This window comes from Chaetodon trifascialis, chromosome 10, assembly GCF_039877785.1.
Source record: "Chaetodon trifascialis isolate fChaTrf1 chromosome 10, fChaTrf1.hap1, whole genome shotgun sequence".
NCBI classification, from domain to species: Eukaryota; Metazoa; Chordata; class Actinopteri; order Chaetodontiformes; family Chaetodontidae; genus Chaetodon; species Chaetodon trifascialis.
In genome coordinates, this window is record NC_092065.1 from 23,701,479 (window position 1) to 23,716,706 (window position 15,228).

Genomic DNA, 15,228 nt, shown 5'->3' on the forward strand with positions numbered 1-15,228 from the left:
TGTACTTCCTCTGAGCATGGCTCTCTGTCTTCTTATTACCATAATTCCCTCACATTCCTGTGATCCTGGGGCCAATACAACACTGCTTCTGCATACTAAACTGCATTTCCATGACTTTTCTAGGGAATACAAGGGCCAGTATTAAGGAAAACTACCCATGGGGTCGGCACCCCACCAGAGAGATAAAGTGTGCAGCAAGACAGAAGAATCTGCACATGTGCAGTATCAACATTATCAGCGCTGTGTGCATTATCAGTATGCCCATACACTCACCACCAACACTGTGCAGATTCAGGAAATGAGCAAATGAAACCTTATATCAGGACAAATAAAACACTGACAAATGTGTCAGACAAATGTGTCAGACTCCTAAAACATTCTTCAAATGACTACATTTACCGTCAGCACTGATTAGACATCCACATAAAATGTGACAAAATTTTCCATTAATGTTTTTGATAGCAGGTACTTTTCCTACTATGACAAGTCAAAATGTCAGTTGTGAAAAAAGATCTCTTTCATGCAGGTGTGGAAATGTGACTGAATATGTTCAGCATGGAGCATTGGAGCAAGCAGAGCAAATCCATACCCATTATTCACATAGAGGGAATAAAGTTATAGTTTTGCCTCCCATACATACGTACAGTCTACGCAATCAGGTGATTTTATTTAAGCTGCAGACATCAACACATTTTTTTCATCAGCACAGAATCAGAGAGGTTGTTTAAAGTGTAACATGGCTATTGATATTTTTCAATTGCAGCATTGTTTGCTTTAACCTTCTGATGGTATCATTCCACGTTTATCCCCCAACACAACTAGGCTCCCGTGGTGTTCACCCTTTCCTTACTTGTCTACAGTATACATCATATATTGCGAATCATGTAAGCGTAGTCAAAAAATGAAGACTGCTCTTTTATTTGTTGCAGATGTCTAACCACAGTTATCAATAATAATCATCATATTGTGATCCAGATGAATAATTTCATTAGCCGGCCAACATTAATGACCAATATTATCTTATCAGGAATACGTCAGTATTGGCATATAAGTAACAAAAATTTACAGAAAAACAAAACAATTGAATTCTTTTTGAGGTAATTTAGAAACATCATCATCAAATGATTTGATGGTAATCATCTGTATTGTTTGTTTACTGTAACTGGCTGGTTTAGGACCCAAGAGCAGCGCTAACTGAACCGGGAAGTCTCTGAGCCTACATTTACACGTAGCAGGGTATTTTGGAAAATGGATATTTTGGCTCATCCGTTTTCAAAAATAACATCGTGCACACAACATCGTTTTCAAAAATATTGTCGTTTACATGAACCCGGACAAACACATCGAGGGCATCATAACTTTGCCAAACCTATGGGCACGAGTGTAAATATAGGTCGCTCACATGAAGTTAAGTATTTTCAGCCGCATGTTGTGACGTTTCGGAACCTAAAACTCTGTTTAACCCAGTTTACACGCCGACGACTAACCGGCATTTTTAGAAATTTCCACTTTGGCCGGAGTTTTGCGTGTAAACGAGAGGCCAAACCACATGAAAACATATAAGTTTTCCTTAAGTGTAAACGGGGTCTGAGTGTGTGGAAGAGAGTCACTTAAGTATTGAACTGACTAGTGATGAGTCACAGGTGTGCATCAGGTGATTAAACAGGTGGGCGTGGTTACACTGTGAAGAGTGCTGGCTGAACAGGTGAGCAGATTTGTTAGATCCATTTATTGTGGATCAGTGTGGGGCAGGCTACTTTGAATTGTAAGAGGTTACAGGTAACTAGGTACCCTTAAAGATGAAATGAGTAGTGCAACGATTTTAAATACTTCAAATTAATGTAACTATTACATTTGATAATAAACTACAAATGTACATTAATACCAGTCAGTGTAAATTCAAAACAGTACTAACTGAGCAAAATAGAGCTGAATTATTGTATGTCTTAAATACGCTACATAACATGGTGGGGGGTGGAGGTATTTTATTTATTTATTTTATTTATCACTCATGCAGTTATGTTTACTTACCTGCAGATGCTTCCTCTTTTGTTGCAGCCGTTTTCTGATTTCATACGGAAAATATTATTGATTTTCCAGCACTAAAAGGCTGGAAATTCAACTTGTCAGCTTGTTAGCTTGTCTAACAACATGTCCAACTGCCTTGACGTGGTCAGACGGTCACCTAGAGCAAGAAGTACTGATCTGAAAACTGGAGCGCATACTGCACAATGAATGGAGCCTGCCTCGATGTAGAGACAGCTCTTTTTAAGCCATCCTTCCCTGGATGGTGTTGCACTCAGATTTGTCCCAACAACTTTGCAGGCCCACATTGTCCACACAGGACATAAGAAGACATTCCTGCACAGTGAAACTATACAAAGCCAAACAATGAATGTTACATTCTACATATAAGCTTTTTACTGAAAACAATATATTTGGATGTCACGCCTTTGTAATCACCAACGTTATTAGTAACGGTAATTTAATTCCATGGTTTTTCTCAACATTAAAATTTAATTCATTTTGTAATGTAATTACATCACACATTTATATTCTATTAGTTTCTCCTGACACTGTTGAGAGTGTCTATTCTCAGTGCAACATCAAAAAATCAGTTTTCACCATAATGCCAATACTTCATCTTGTGCTGCCTCTTTTGCATGAGGCTCTTATCTCGTTGACCCTCTCCTGCCACCTTTTCGCTATGAGCACAGTGCTCGTAGTGCAAAAGTACTGGCAAGAGGTAATGGATGAATAACTGAACAGACAGATGGAGGACTGTGCTGCAGCAGTGGAACAACACTTCACATTGTCCGTCCTCAGCTTTAATTGTGTCCTGTGTCAGTGTGCCTGCTCACTGAGTTTCCCCTTTTTCCCTGCGAGGAGAAGACACTGGCCCTGAAACAGAAACTTGGATATTGCAGCATCAATGGTAAGATGATACAGCAAAAGCATAAAATAGAACACGAACTAAAAATAGAATGTAAACATTTGAGGTTATGCAAGCTGATGCAGATGATTCAACACTCGTGTGTGCACCCACTCAACATTTATGACTATTTTGTGCAAAGAGACAAAAAATATTACTTGCTGCACTTTTAATAAGTTTACATTTTTCACATGAACTGAATTGCTCATCTTTTGCTGCTGGCAAACCAAACAATGGAATGAACAGACAAAAATGGATTCAAGTAGAGATGCACCAATCCGATATGCCACGTCAGTATCAAAGCAGATACTGCCTGTTAAATAGATTTAGCATCAGCCATGAGCTGCCTGGTCAACATTAAACACAGTGTTCTTTGTCAACATCATTATAAAATTCAGTGTCTCTGCTATTGGATATATTTATTAAGTCACAGTGGACAACCTCTGTATTTTCTAGTACCAATCCATGGCCTCGTGTTACCTTTCATAAAAAGACTAAAGGCTTGATTCCACCAGGCACAGCTGCCTCAAGCTCCAGCTGCGTCTCAGCCGCCGGAATTGATTGCGTCCATTCTAGACAATGCTTGTGATTCCACCCGATGCGTGGCAGTGTGTTTCAGACGTGTCCCAGAAGCGACTTTCTGTTCTCCTCCTCCTAAAATAACGCACATAGTTTATTTTTGACTGAAGCCACATCGAGCTGCACAGAGCAGGTTGAACAGGCAGGAAGTCAGACATAGGAATGGCATAGAGAATCCAGTCAATTTTCAAAATAAAACACCCTGTGAAACCATTTAATTATGTTGGGTATTTATTCATGATGGCACAAAAACCAAGGAAAAATGACACAATCAACAAAATATGAGCAAGTCAACAAAATATTGCAGGCAAAACACTCTGCCTCTGAAATGCTCCCCATTGGGTATGAAGCTGTACACTGGGGCTGTACGCTGTACACAAAACGGCTTTGCAGATGTGATGTCATAGAGCCTGGTGAATTGAGCCATAAGAGTCTACACCCATGTTGCCCACAGCTGTGTGAGGATGTGTCTCAGCACAGCGGTGCCTTGAGCTGAATGATTACATCAGTATGTAACGCTGGTTACTCTTTGCGTTTGATCCTCTCGCTTGTCTTTGTAATCTTCACTCCACCCATGCAGCCCGTCTCCAAACCAGACTTTGAATTTCCAGCACTGTCGCTTCTATCTCTCCTCTTTATAGTTACACCCTGACATGACATACTGTCACTACCATCACCCTCACTATCAGCAATGATGGTTCCATTCACAGTCCAGTTGTTGTTAATCTGCCAACAGGTCTTGTCTTCATTCGCCCACCAGCTCACACTCTCTGGAGATAGGATTTGTATCACCCTGGACGATCCACCATAGATGCTGTAAGTGACTCCAAAGTGATTACGATTCATCCTGAAAGGAACATCTACCAAACTGAATGAATCTCTTTAATAGTTTATGAGACCTGCTGGTGGCACTAGAGGAAAAGTCAAGTCATTGGCTTCATCCTCTGGTGACCATGAATGTCTGTACAAAATTTCATAGTGATGCATCAGATAGCTGTTAAGATATTTAAAGCTGGACCGAAGTGGTGGACCGACTGGCTCACTGACATCGCCAGCAATAAAGCCATTCTAGCAGTGAAGCATTTGGATTTTGGTGTCAGATCAGAACTGGGTATCAGCAGCTTCTCTGAGTATCTGAATCATTATTAGCTGAGCTGAAAATGTGTGAAAATAACAGGCAAAAGATCTGTATAAAGGTCCATTGCTGTTGTCCTTGTTAGCCTTGTTAGCAAGACATTTTTGGGAATGCTTGTTTAAGCTTTGCTGGGCAGTTTTGCTCTTCAGTCCCCTGATATAGAGGTGGAACATTTCAGCTGAAATCTGATGTGACTTTCAAGCAATTACTGACAAGGTTATAGGATGCTGATTAAATAAGATGTAAATCAGAACCACGATCCCCCGAGAAGACCATGTGCCACATACATGTAAATATGCAGCTCCTTGAACCTCTGGTGCTGCTTCCCACAGAGGAGTCCCTGTGTTATTCAGGGCTTCCTTCCCAGCATGCTCTCTGTCATCAGTCAGTTGGTCCCTGTGGGTTCAGCTTTATCTAGTTAAGTTTGCCAGCTCTTGTGGACAGCTGAAAGCGACTCAAAGTTGAGAGTAGTGCTCTGATTTACCAGCAGATGTGAAATATTCATGATCTCATCTCATGTCAATCTATTCTCAATGCTCCTTGTGGCATATATGTTAAAATGATTATGAATGAATAAATGATAATATTGCCTACATGGTCTTTTGAATGCTCATGTTTCCATGCATTCAGCTTATGTTCTGTTCCAATGCATTGCCCATTTTTGTGTTATTGCATGTTTTTTAGTGCATGTGGCTCATGTTTACACATTTTTTTCACCATGAGATCACAAACAAGTCAGTAATTCACCGCTCAGTGACAGGAAGAGGAGAATAGAGCTCTACAGTGGTACCATTAGCATGCCTGAGCCATTACATTGTGTGTGCGTGTGTTTGTGCACACGCACATGTTTGTGTGCATCATAGCTGGTGTTTGTTGGAGTCCCACTGATGCGGTTGCAGACTAAGTGATCTCATTTGCTGCTCTTTCAACTAAATGCTTCTTACTGGTGGGATGGACACACACACACATGCACACACACACACACACACGCACACTCAGAGGTACAGTAATGTGTTTCCATTTAGATAAGATGGTTAACATGGGGCACCATTTCCCGTGTCCTCTGGTAATGAAGCTCCTTAGTAGAATATACAAATATCTATTCATTCATTCACTGATTCATTCATTCACTCCCTCCTCAACAGTGTCAGGCAAAAAGCCAATTTCTGGTTGTACTGGTGCTTTTACGTCGTTTTAATTCTTATTTATTTACCATGAATACACTCTGACTTACCCAGCTGTAGTCTGTGACACACTTTACACACAAAGACACACACAAACATACACACACACGCACACACACACACACACACACACACACCAGTGAAACACCAATTGATTGAAAACCAGCAACTACTGGTTTTAGACTTGTTGTTCAAGAGACTTTGTATTCAAAGATTTGAGTGAAAGAGTCTCTTAAGTAATTAAAGTTTGATGGTGTTGAGTTGGCTACTTCCTGGGAATGACTGAATGAATGAATTAAACAGATCCCTCGCTGGTTGAATGTGGTATCCTTAGCGATATGTTAAAATGGGAATGGGGAGATAAACAGCACAAAGCAACAGTGTGTGGGAGTGTATTCAAATTAAGCCATAGCTGAACACCTACACGTCTGCATAAGTAGAATTAACAACAAGCCTACAGTAAGTGTAACTGACAGCATGAGAGTATCCGAGTTCTCCAACACATTGATAGAATAGAATTTGAGATAAATTTGTAGTTTGTTACAAATTTAGTCTCTCTTGGATGTTCAAATGTGAGCTAAATGAGGTAAGATCTATGGCGTTTACAGAGCAGAGGCCTCCTGAGCCAGTAAGACAACAAGTCCAGGTCAAAACTCACAACACATAAAAAGATAGTGAGTCGTTCTGGAGAAAGACAGTTGATATTTGAACAGCCAAACAAATGCAGCCCTTACTTCAGCGCTCGTTCAGCAGCTACGCCCTCCAGATTCATGGACGCAGAGCCATGTTTGTGGCCTGGTCCAAGCCATTTTGTTTCCCATTTACAGAGCCAGGACTGTGTGTAAAAAACAGATTTTTAAAATGTATTTGTTTGTTTATTTATTCGTTGTTGTTTTTTTGCTAGCAGAATTGCTGAATTTGACTAAAAGTGTACTGGATTAGAATTACTCATTCCGACTTTGAGTTAGATGAAACAACATAAAAATCAACATTCACAGAAAGCAGAAGAGTCATGATCTCATTTCATTTATGTTTGATCGATGCTGGTGAATTATGGGCATGATATGTCAAAATATTAAAAAAAGCATGTCTCCTGATTAAATACACACAGAAAAAAATATTCTTTGGCAAAAAAAAAATCTGTTTATTTATTTGTTTTTTATCATGGTCATTTACTGGCTGATTTATTTAGCTCTCCACAGTGAGGACGTTTGTAATTCAGAGAACACAGACGTCAGTACAGTTCGCCCATCGTGTTCCTCTGTGTTTTCTGTGCTTGCCGTGGTGAGCCGCTGCTGCAGATGAAAAAAAAACTGAACCCTCATCAACACACAGGGCAAATAGCCATGAAAGTTCACTAGAGCAGCTCTCTGATTGCCACGGCAGTTTCCACCGAGCTGCGAGGCTGCTGCCGTGCTTACATCGAAAACAATAGGAGCAGCCTCTCAGTACTTTATGTGCCTTAACGCAGAGGTGAAATGGCATTTTTACAGCACAAGGAAAACATCTGTAAACTAAGCAGCAGCTTATTGATGAACAAAATTTCACCTGACAAAACACAAATGTAGCCTCTGGCAAAGCTTTTAAACCTTAACCATTTTTGGGCTTTAGATATTTCCAGGAATCTCATCTCGCTTGAGTGCCCACAGCAGCCATGGCAAGAGCTGCACGAAATATCCACAGAGCAACACAAACCTCTCCAAAAGCGCTTTGCAACAGCTTTCTGAAAATTGCCTTCCAGAGCTCAAGAGGGATAAATAAGGTGGACAAATAGGCACTGTGTGCAGCTTCAAGGTGCCTCGGTGTTGGATCATTTCCACTACCTGTTGATACGCTGAATTACATCCAAGACGCGCTTTGTCTTCACAATCGCCCCTTATTTTTTAAATGGGACCCAGATTCCTCCGTGATCTGCGGCTCAGAGCTGTGAATCTAAATGTTGTCGCGATCAGCATAAATACTGTGTCAGCATTCTGCAGCTGGTTTTATCTACAGCAGTCTCATCATGGAAGCACTTTTCAGTTCCCCTGGTGCCTTTGTGCACTCTGAAATTGAAGTGTCATCCCACTGTATTTGTAACACAGGAAACCTCAGACAGAATATCCCAAACATCACTCAGACTCCACATTGCTGCTGCTTCCACAGTCTGTTGGCTCCGCTATCTCTCACACAGAGAGCCTTGTTCCTGTCCTCTCTGCATTGTCAGACTTTCAACCACAAGACAACAAGGGAAATCTTGTTGAATGGCTTAATATATTTTTTCGGAACATTTTGCTTCACCGATGTGGCATGGGTACTCCACAGGGGCAAACTAACAGACAGAGAGAGGGTTATTACAGGTCAAACAGCGAAGTGCCTTCTTAGCACGTCTCTTGAAGGCTGTGAAGACAAAAGCCTTTTTTCTTCTTTGAACATAACCCAGTGTTAGGGACTGTGAACATAATTCACACCTACAAAACTTCTTCAAACACATACGCACTGCATGATTCAGTGTGTGTCACACAAACGAATTCACTGTGTATCATAAAGGCTGCATGCACGTCTGCGCTGTGATTCTAACCTTATCCTCTGGAATCTGCCGCACGCTGTGGTCATTCAGAGACTTCTTCTCTGCATGCTGTTTTATTAAACTCAGTAAATTAGTTGAAACACTCAGTCGTGTTCCCGTTTTCTTTGCCCTGCTGCAGGTATCAGCAGAACTCCTTGTTCTGTGTGAGAAATACTTTGTATGTGGTGATGTTACACAACACTGCGCAGAATATGTCAGCTGTAAGCTGTAAGGTCACACATTATATAAAGTATTTACTTTTATGTCATAGCTGAGATGGTTTTTCTGTGGCATTTTTTCTCTCAGTTTACAGTATGTGTGCCTCAAGAACTGTGTACATTGCAGTAATCTCCACTTTCTTTGATTAGTGGTTTTCCCTTTTCAGATAGGCAACACTGAGACAAGACAACATGTTTTCTCTTTGTATTACTGACTATTCTCTAAACTCTGTTGCTGCGCTTCACGAGCTCTCTGTGCAGTGATATGGAGGAGCCTTTGCACAAAGAGTCCATTTGTCAGCTAAAATGACATGTCGCTTGTAGATTTTAGCAGCAGCAGCTAGCTCACTAATTAATGCTAGTGACCTGTCATAGTTTAAAGGAGCAGCATTGCTCTTACATTGCACAGTAGCTAACTATTCAGTGCCAGTATTATGGTATATAATTATAAATAAGAACATAATTATGCAGTGATTTTGTTCTAACTTAACCCAGTTCAAAGGTCATACTTGGAAAAGCAGCACATATGTTTTGCTTTTATTGTTCCCCAAATCAATTTCAGAGCAGACAGAGCTGCTAACATTACTGTAATCTCTAACAGGCGTAATATTAAGGAACAGCAGAGAAAATTCAATATAGTGCATGTGCTAGTTGTGAACGTGTCTTTAAGTGTTTTATCTTTAAGTGTCGGGGAAGCGGGTTTCAGACACTGTTCAATCATCCGACAAGCACTTTGAAGCGTGCAGATGCTTTAATACTGAAGCACGCGGGTCTGCACAGAAATCATGTCAAAGTGAGGTCAAAATAGGGAGCAGCGTGAGAAAGGTTTGACAAAAATCACACCACCAGGAGCCACACATGCAGAGCAGCAGGCAGCAGCATTAATCAGCCTGGTGCTGGAGAGAGATCGACTTACAGTGGAAAGTAGGTTACCATTGTAGAAAATGTAAAAGCCGCCTGGAGAATCTTGATGATGTTATGATTGTAGCTGGCAGATTGTGTTGCAGCTGCTGGTAAAACTGGATCCGAGAGTCCGGAAATGAAACACCTGCATATGCACAGTCCAGAAGTGACACAGGCAGCCGCAGAACATGAGGAAAAGAAACACCACCGCCCAAATACATTTACAGACAGCCAGGGGTTGAGGGAGCTTTCTAAAGTCTGGATGGAGAAAGGTCAGGCTTAAAGCTGTAATCACTATGGTCATATAAAAAATGCATCAAATGATTATGTGTAATGTGAAACGGGTCACTTGTACAGTAGTGACAAATTCACAGCGAGTTATGACCTGACTCTCCGGTTTCCCTGAGCTCTGCAGAATATTCTTGTGTCTTTTAGTTAAATGTTTTGGTTTCATGACCCACAACTTTCCTACCACCACTGTCATCATGCTTTTTTCCTCAGCTGTAGCAGTTAGTTGTTTGAAGTTAAAAAGCTCCGGTGAAAGCAAGCGCACACTACCTGCCCAGCACCAAACAGAAGACCACAGTGAGGTATTTAAGAGCTAAGGTGAAAGGTATTTCCCTTAAGGAGTTAACCAAAGACCAAAGAAGAGCTTAAAGTAGAGTGAATATTGGACTTTTATGTGGTGGGTGGTCAAAAAGACCCAAACACAATGTCTCCATGTGTTCAACAGGCTCACAGGATTCAGTATTCAGAGAGCAGCTCCCAAGTGATTGGCTAAAATCCTTGAACCATGATCCTAATACAGACTCACAGACACGTGGACGATATTGCCTTTCGGCATCTCACACACTAAAAAGGTCCTGTCTCTGTGCTGGCCTCATTGTAGGTGTGTATGTCTGCCACAGAAAGTGTGTGTGTGTTGTCAGAAGCTCTTCATAGGTCTTTCAATCACAGCGGTCTTTTGGGAACGCTCACAGCGCAGGTGTGAGGTGGGAAAAACAGGCGTGAGGAGGAAGTGTGTGTGTGTGTGTGTGTGTGTGTGTGTGTGTGTGTGTGTGTGTGTGTGTGTGTGTGTGTGTGTGTGTGTGTGTGTGTGTGTGTGTTTCATTCAATCTCTGTGACTCTCGCTGAAACATTTTCTCTGTGTCTCTCACACACCCCATAAATCAATCCATGCTATATATAGAAATATTTATTAATAACATCTGAATAGACAATTTACACAGTCTGACTTAGGTTCATAATACATCTTGTGTTTACAGTTTAATTAGTATCTCACAACAGAGGAGAAATTTAAAAATGACTCACAGAAAAATGATGCATGCATTGTACCTACAAATACAGGAAATTGTCATTGTTATTTGTGACAGTGTCCAATACAAAGACATAAACAATACTGATATTAATCTGCAAAAAACAAACACTGACTTATTAAAACAACCACAGGGTGTGGTCTAAATCAAGGGGAAAAAAACATTGAGTCCCATTACAGTACAACAGGGCTGCTGCAAGTGTGTTTCCAGAATGGGAATCCAGTCACTCATTTCATGGCAAAGGAAAGAATAATTAATATTGACAACATGGTTCTGAGCGATTATCTTCATTATTTGCTGGACATCTTTCTAAATGGCAGCCTTTTATGATTACAGCCCCTCAAGGCACAAGTACTTACCCACTGGTTTGATAAGTGTTCAGAAGCAATGAAACAATAAAACGCCTGCGGGCATCCTGCAATCATCAAGTGAAAATCCTGTTGTTCGTTTTCTCTAACTCGGTTTTATTTTCTTAGATTTGTCTATTATTTATATTACTTATATTCAGAGTATTTCCTGAGATCTGGAAAACCAAAATCTGCTGACGTTGCTAAGGAGTCACATGGGGCAGAAAAACAAGCAAAGAATATCAGCAGCTTAAGAGCGAACATTTCCCCCGAGAGCGGGTGCAGACTAAAAACAGAGCTAAGGTGAGAGAGTATTGGTCTTTTAGTCATCAGGTGGTCAGAAACATGACTCCAAATTGATGCTCCATGTCTGCTGGGTGTGTAAATAGACAAATGTTTGCTTACATGTTTGCCATTAAAACGTTAGGAGTTTAAGTCCATTACCTCATGTTTTGGTGCTGTCCTTTGTCAAAATCGTAATTATTACAACTGTTAAAATTAAGCTGCATACAATTAAATTACCGCAAACTAACTAAAACACATCAAACTTGGTGCCAGGTCAGCTTTTAGCGTCCTAATCCTGTGAGAATCTGAGGTTGGACGTCTCAAATTAAATTGACTCTTGTACGTAAGAACAAAGAGTAAAAAACAAAGTTACATGGAAAGTCCTGAGAAAAGATGCGAGAGCTGAAGAAAAGAGCCAAATCAGCAGCTGAAGCAGAGAGGAGCTCCAGAGAGCTCCGTGTCCACAGAGCTGAAGATACCTGTTCTACATGTATTCACTGGCCATAAGGAACACAGTTAAGGATGACCTCTTGAAGGTTATGGTTAACATTATTGTACCAGTGTGTGTTTGCGGACTTCAGTCTCTGTGGAGTTTGTGCTGCTCTCTCTCTGCCACAGTGATGCTTTACACTGCTGTTCTACTGTCTCGTGCGACTTTATATTTACTGGTCTGAGTTGTATCCTCATGTATGGTTAACTGTCATGAGGTTACACCAAGGAAGGCAGATACGCAGGCTAAATGTCCATGTTGTTGTTTTGGACATTAGGGTGTGGTGTTGCGGTTCACACTCAGCTACAGTGTGATGCTGTTCCACTAGTGGACACATGGGAATTATAATGCACTTTATTTTGGAGCCTAAAGGTGTTCTCGAATAGTTCTATCACAGTACATTATCATCATATACCCCCCCCCAAAAAAAACCGCAGCAACAACATACTTTTTTGTAAGAAACCACAGTCATGCTTTAACTCAGAATCAACTGACATGACTGATCAGCAGGCTGCCCTTTTGCCAGAAAAACATGCCACCACCCACACTTGCATTTCGTTTATTTTGACCACACCCTGTTAACTAAGTATGACGATTTAACATGCACTTAATAAAACACTTTGTTTCCTCTGTCCGCTGCTTTGCACATTCTTGGAGCAAATCCTCTTTTGTTTCCATCTTTATGGGAAGTTTCTGAGAAACTTGCCCAAGTTTACGCTCCCTTGTTCAATTCTGCTGTGGCTGCCACAGAGTTTGGGCAACTCTTTATGGATGAACAGTTTCAATGTTTGACACAACAGCCAAAGAAATGTTGAAAAGAGATGGAACTTTGTTGGAATGTCTCTGTCATTTCTAATTCTGTAACCTCGCCTGTCTCTAACTCTTACTTTATCTATGATAGCTGATCACTCACACAAATCACAAGTTACAGCTTCACACATTGGTCTAAAAGTGTATGATTTTGGTCCACAAACTGCAACAGGCTAAAAAAAAAAAAAAAGCTTGAGCTGTTTGATAATCTCAAACTGTTAATACTGTCAGTAGCAAGTCAAAATGAAAAATGAAAGTACTGTAGTAAATCAGTTGGAATGTAGTTAAGTGTTTTTTTGGTTGTGAAAACACAAGAGGAAGTAAAAAGTGTGGATTAGCTTTGCAGCCACCTTAGCGCTAAAGCCTTGTTCAATCTAATGAAACACTGGTCTGTGTAATGGCTTTCAGCTGATGTTACTACTGCAGTCACTTGTCAGTCACACCTTATACTGTATATTCCAAAATTTGGACCATCTGCAGTCCATCATCCATCATTCTGCCACCCTGAGGCTCTGCATGTGTGTGTCTGTGTGTGCACTTGTTCTTCTATATTTGTGGGACACTGAGGCCACTCATGGTGTGGAGTCTGACAACATTGAGGTGACCAAAATGTTCATAAATCATTACATGTTAGGCTTGAGACTTATGGTCAGGTCAGGGTTAGGTAAGCAGTGTTTGTGATTAGGGTTAGGGTCAGTGTGTGTGTGTGTGTGTGTGTGTGTGTGTGTGTGTGTGTGTGTGTGTGTGTGTGTGTGTGTGTGTGTGTGTGTGTGTGTGTGTGTGTGTGTGTGTGTGTGTGTGTGTGTGTGCGTGTGTGTGTGTGTGGTCATGGCGATGGCGGTGTCTTCAGGGAGTTGGTGGATCCTCCTTGACTTCCACTCCCTGCTGCTCCCTGTCCGACCCACTGGATCACAGCACAGACGGAGGAGAGGAAGGAGGGAGGGGGAGAAAGACAATCAGGTTAGTTTCTAACGGGAGCGAAACAAAACTTGAGGTTTATTGCAGCATACTTTGCCTTAAAGGATATGAAACTGTTATAGCAAATAACTTCATTTGCAGAGAAATAAGAGAAGTAGATTTACACTCCTCCCAGCTATCAGAAATAGTCAGTAGTTAAATTAAATGTGTTTTAAAACTCAATGAAGTTAATGAGATAAAACATTAAATATATTGTCTTTGTACTGCTTCCAATTAGGTATGTGTGAAAAAGGATTAGCAAATGATCACATTCTGTTTTATTGGCCGCTTTTGAATCAGGGTTGTAAAATCTCAACAAAATAAAACTCCTCATCAGGATCCCAGGAAGCAAAGCAAAATACTGTTTTTGAGATGAGAAAAAAATCACTGACACCTCAGACCAACAGACAAGCTTACACCCTGTTGTCTGGTCAGTGCATTGCTGTCAGCTCCAGGAAACGGTTTGATGGTGGGTCCATGGATTAGAGTGGACTGGGCTTCTTCCGCTGGTGAGTAGTTTAGACGTTAACATTTTCTGAAATCATTAAAATTCTGGGGTCCAGAAGGGGGTCACGAGCCGCCAGTTGACGTTGACTGAGTCCAGATTGACCTGCTGTTCGGTCCAGATGCAGACTGAACTCCAGACTTTGATCAGCCCTGCCTTGTACTTTCCTTTTATATAGGCCTAGTTAATGAAACATATGTATCAACTGATGTACATTTAGCTCTGCACTGTCCTTTGTTCCCTGTGTGAGTCCTTGATGAAGTCCAGATGATGGAATATTGGCTCTTAAACGGGTCAGTTGCAGGTCGGTGCCTTGACTAATCCGTGAAAGCAGGTCATACATACATTAACAAAGTGGCTTAGCCCTCCTGCCTTCCTTGGCCCTCAGCATTCATGTGTTCATCTTCCATGAATCTTGCAGGCCAGTTTCCATGACCCAGAAGCCACAGGGAGGGTTAATTCTTTTATCACTAAAAGATACTAAATGTTCTTCAGCATCTGTGTAGATTTACGCTACATGATCTAATTTAGACTTTAATTTAATGTATACATTGTTGCCTGAAGGGATGAGTACAGTATCGGTAGTCCTCGGGTAAAGAACAAAACCACACACCTCATGAATCACATAATGACACCGTAAGTAATCAAATGTTAAATTACTGGGGTTCGGCCTATGGTCAGTGCTGTGTAAGCCTGGTAAGGCTCTAAGAGTTCTGGGCTTTTTACGGCAGCCTTCACCAGAACATGTGATGCCTATAAAACACAATTTTGACAACATCTTGACACCAGTGCAGGAAATTATCCATTTTATTTGCACACATTCTGGGAGTCACTCGCACTTCAAAGATCTCATTGTGGAGCTTAAATTTAAAAGCAGTGAAAATGTTCTTGGAAAAGAAGCCATGAGCCTGACCTCCACGAGAAGATTTTAGATTACCATTTTTAAGGAATAAACTTTGGCAGAAAATATCATTTAGATGGAGTTCTAATGTGTTGTTATGTGTCAAATCCAAGTTGAC

The 15,228-nt window shown here is 41.0% G+C and overlaps 2 protein-coding genes across 2 annotated transcripts in view; one reads left to right on the forward strand and one right to left on the reverse strand.

Moving 5' to 3' along the window:
* Positions 1–1,634: 1,634 nt before the first annotated feature.
* The window catches only part of LOC139337292 (protein C19orf12 homolog), a 344,772-nt gene continuing 331,178 nt past the window's right edge, over positions 1,635–15,228 (forward strand). Inside the window, exon 1 of the mRNA XM_070971819.1 lies at positions 1,635–1,645. The gene's annotated coding sequence lies outside the window, so the exon portion shown is untranslated. The remainder of the gene's footprint in view (positions 1,646–15,228) is intronic.
* syt9b (synaptotagmin IXb) overlaps positions 10,678–15,228 on the reverse strand; it is a 44,968-nt gene continuing 40,417 nt past the window's right edge. Inside the window, exon 8 of the mRNA XM_070973123.1 lies at positions 10,678–13,651. Within this exon, the coding sequence (XP_070829224.1) occupies positions 13,574–13,651 (78 nt within the window). The 3' untranslated portion in view covers positions 10,678–13,573. The remainder of the gene's footprint in view (positions 13,652–15,228) is intronic.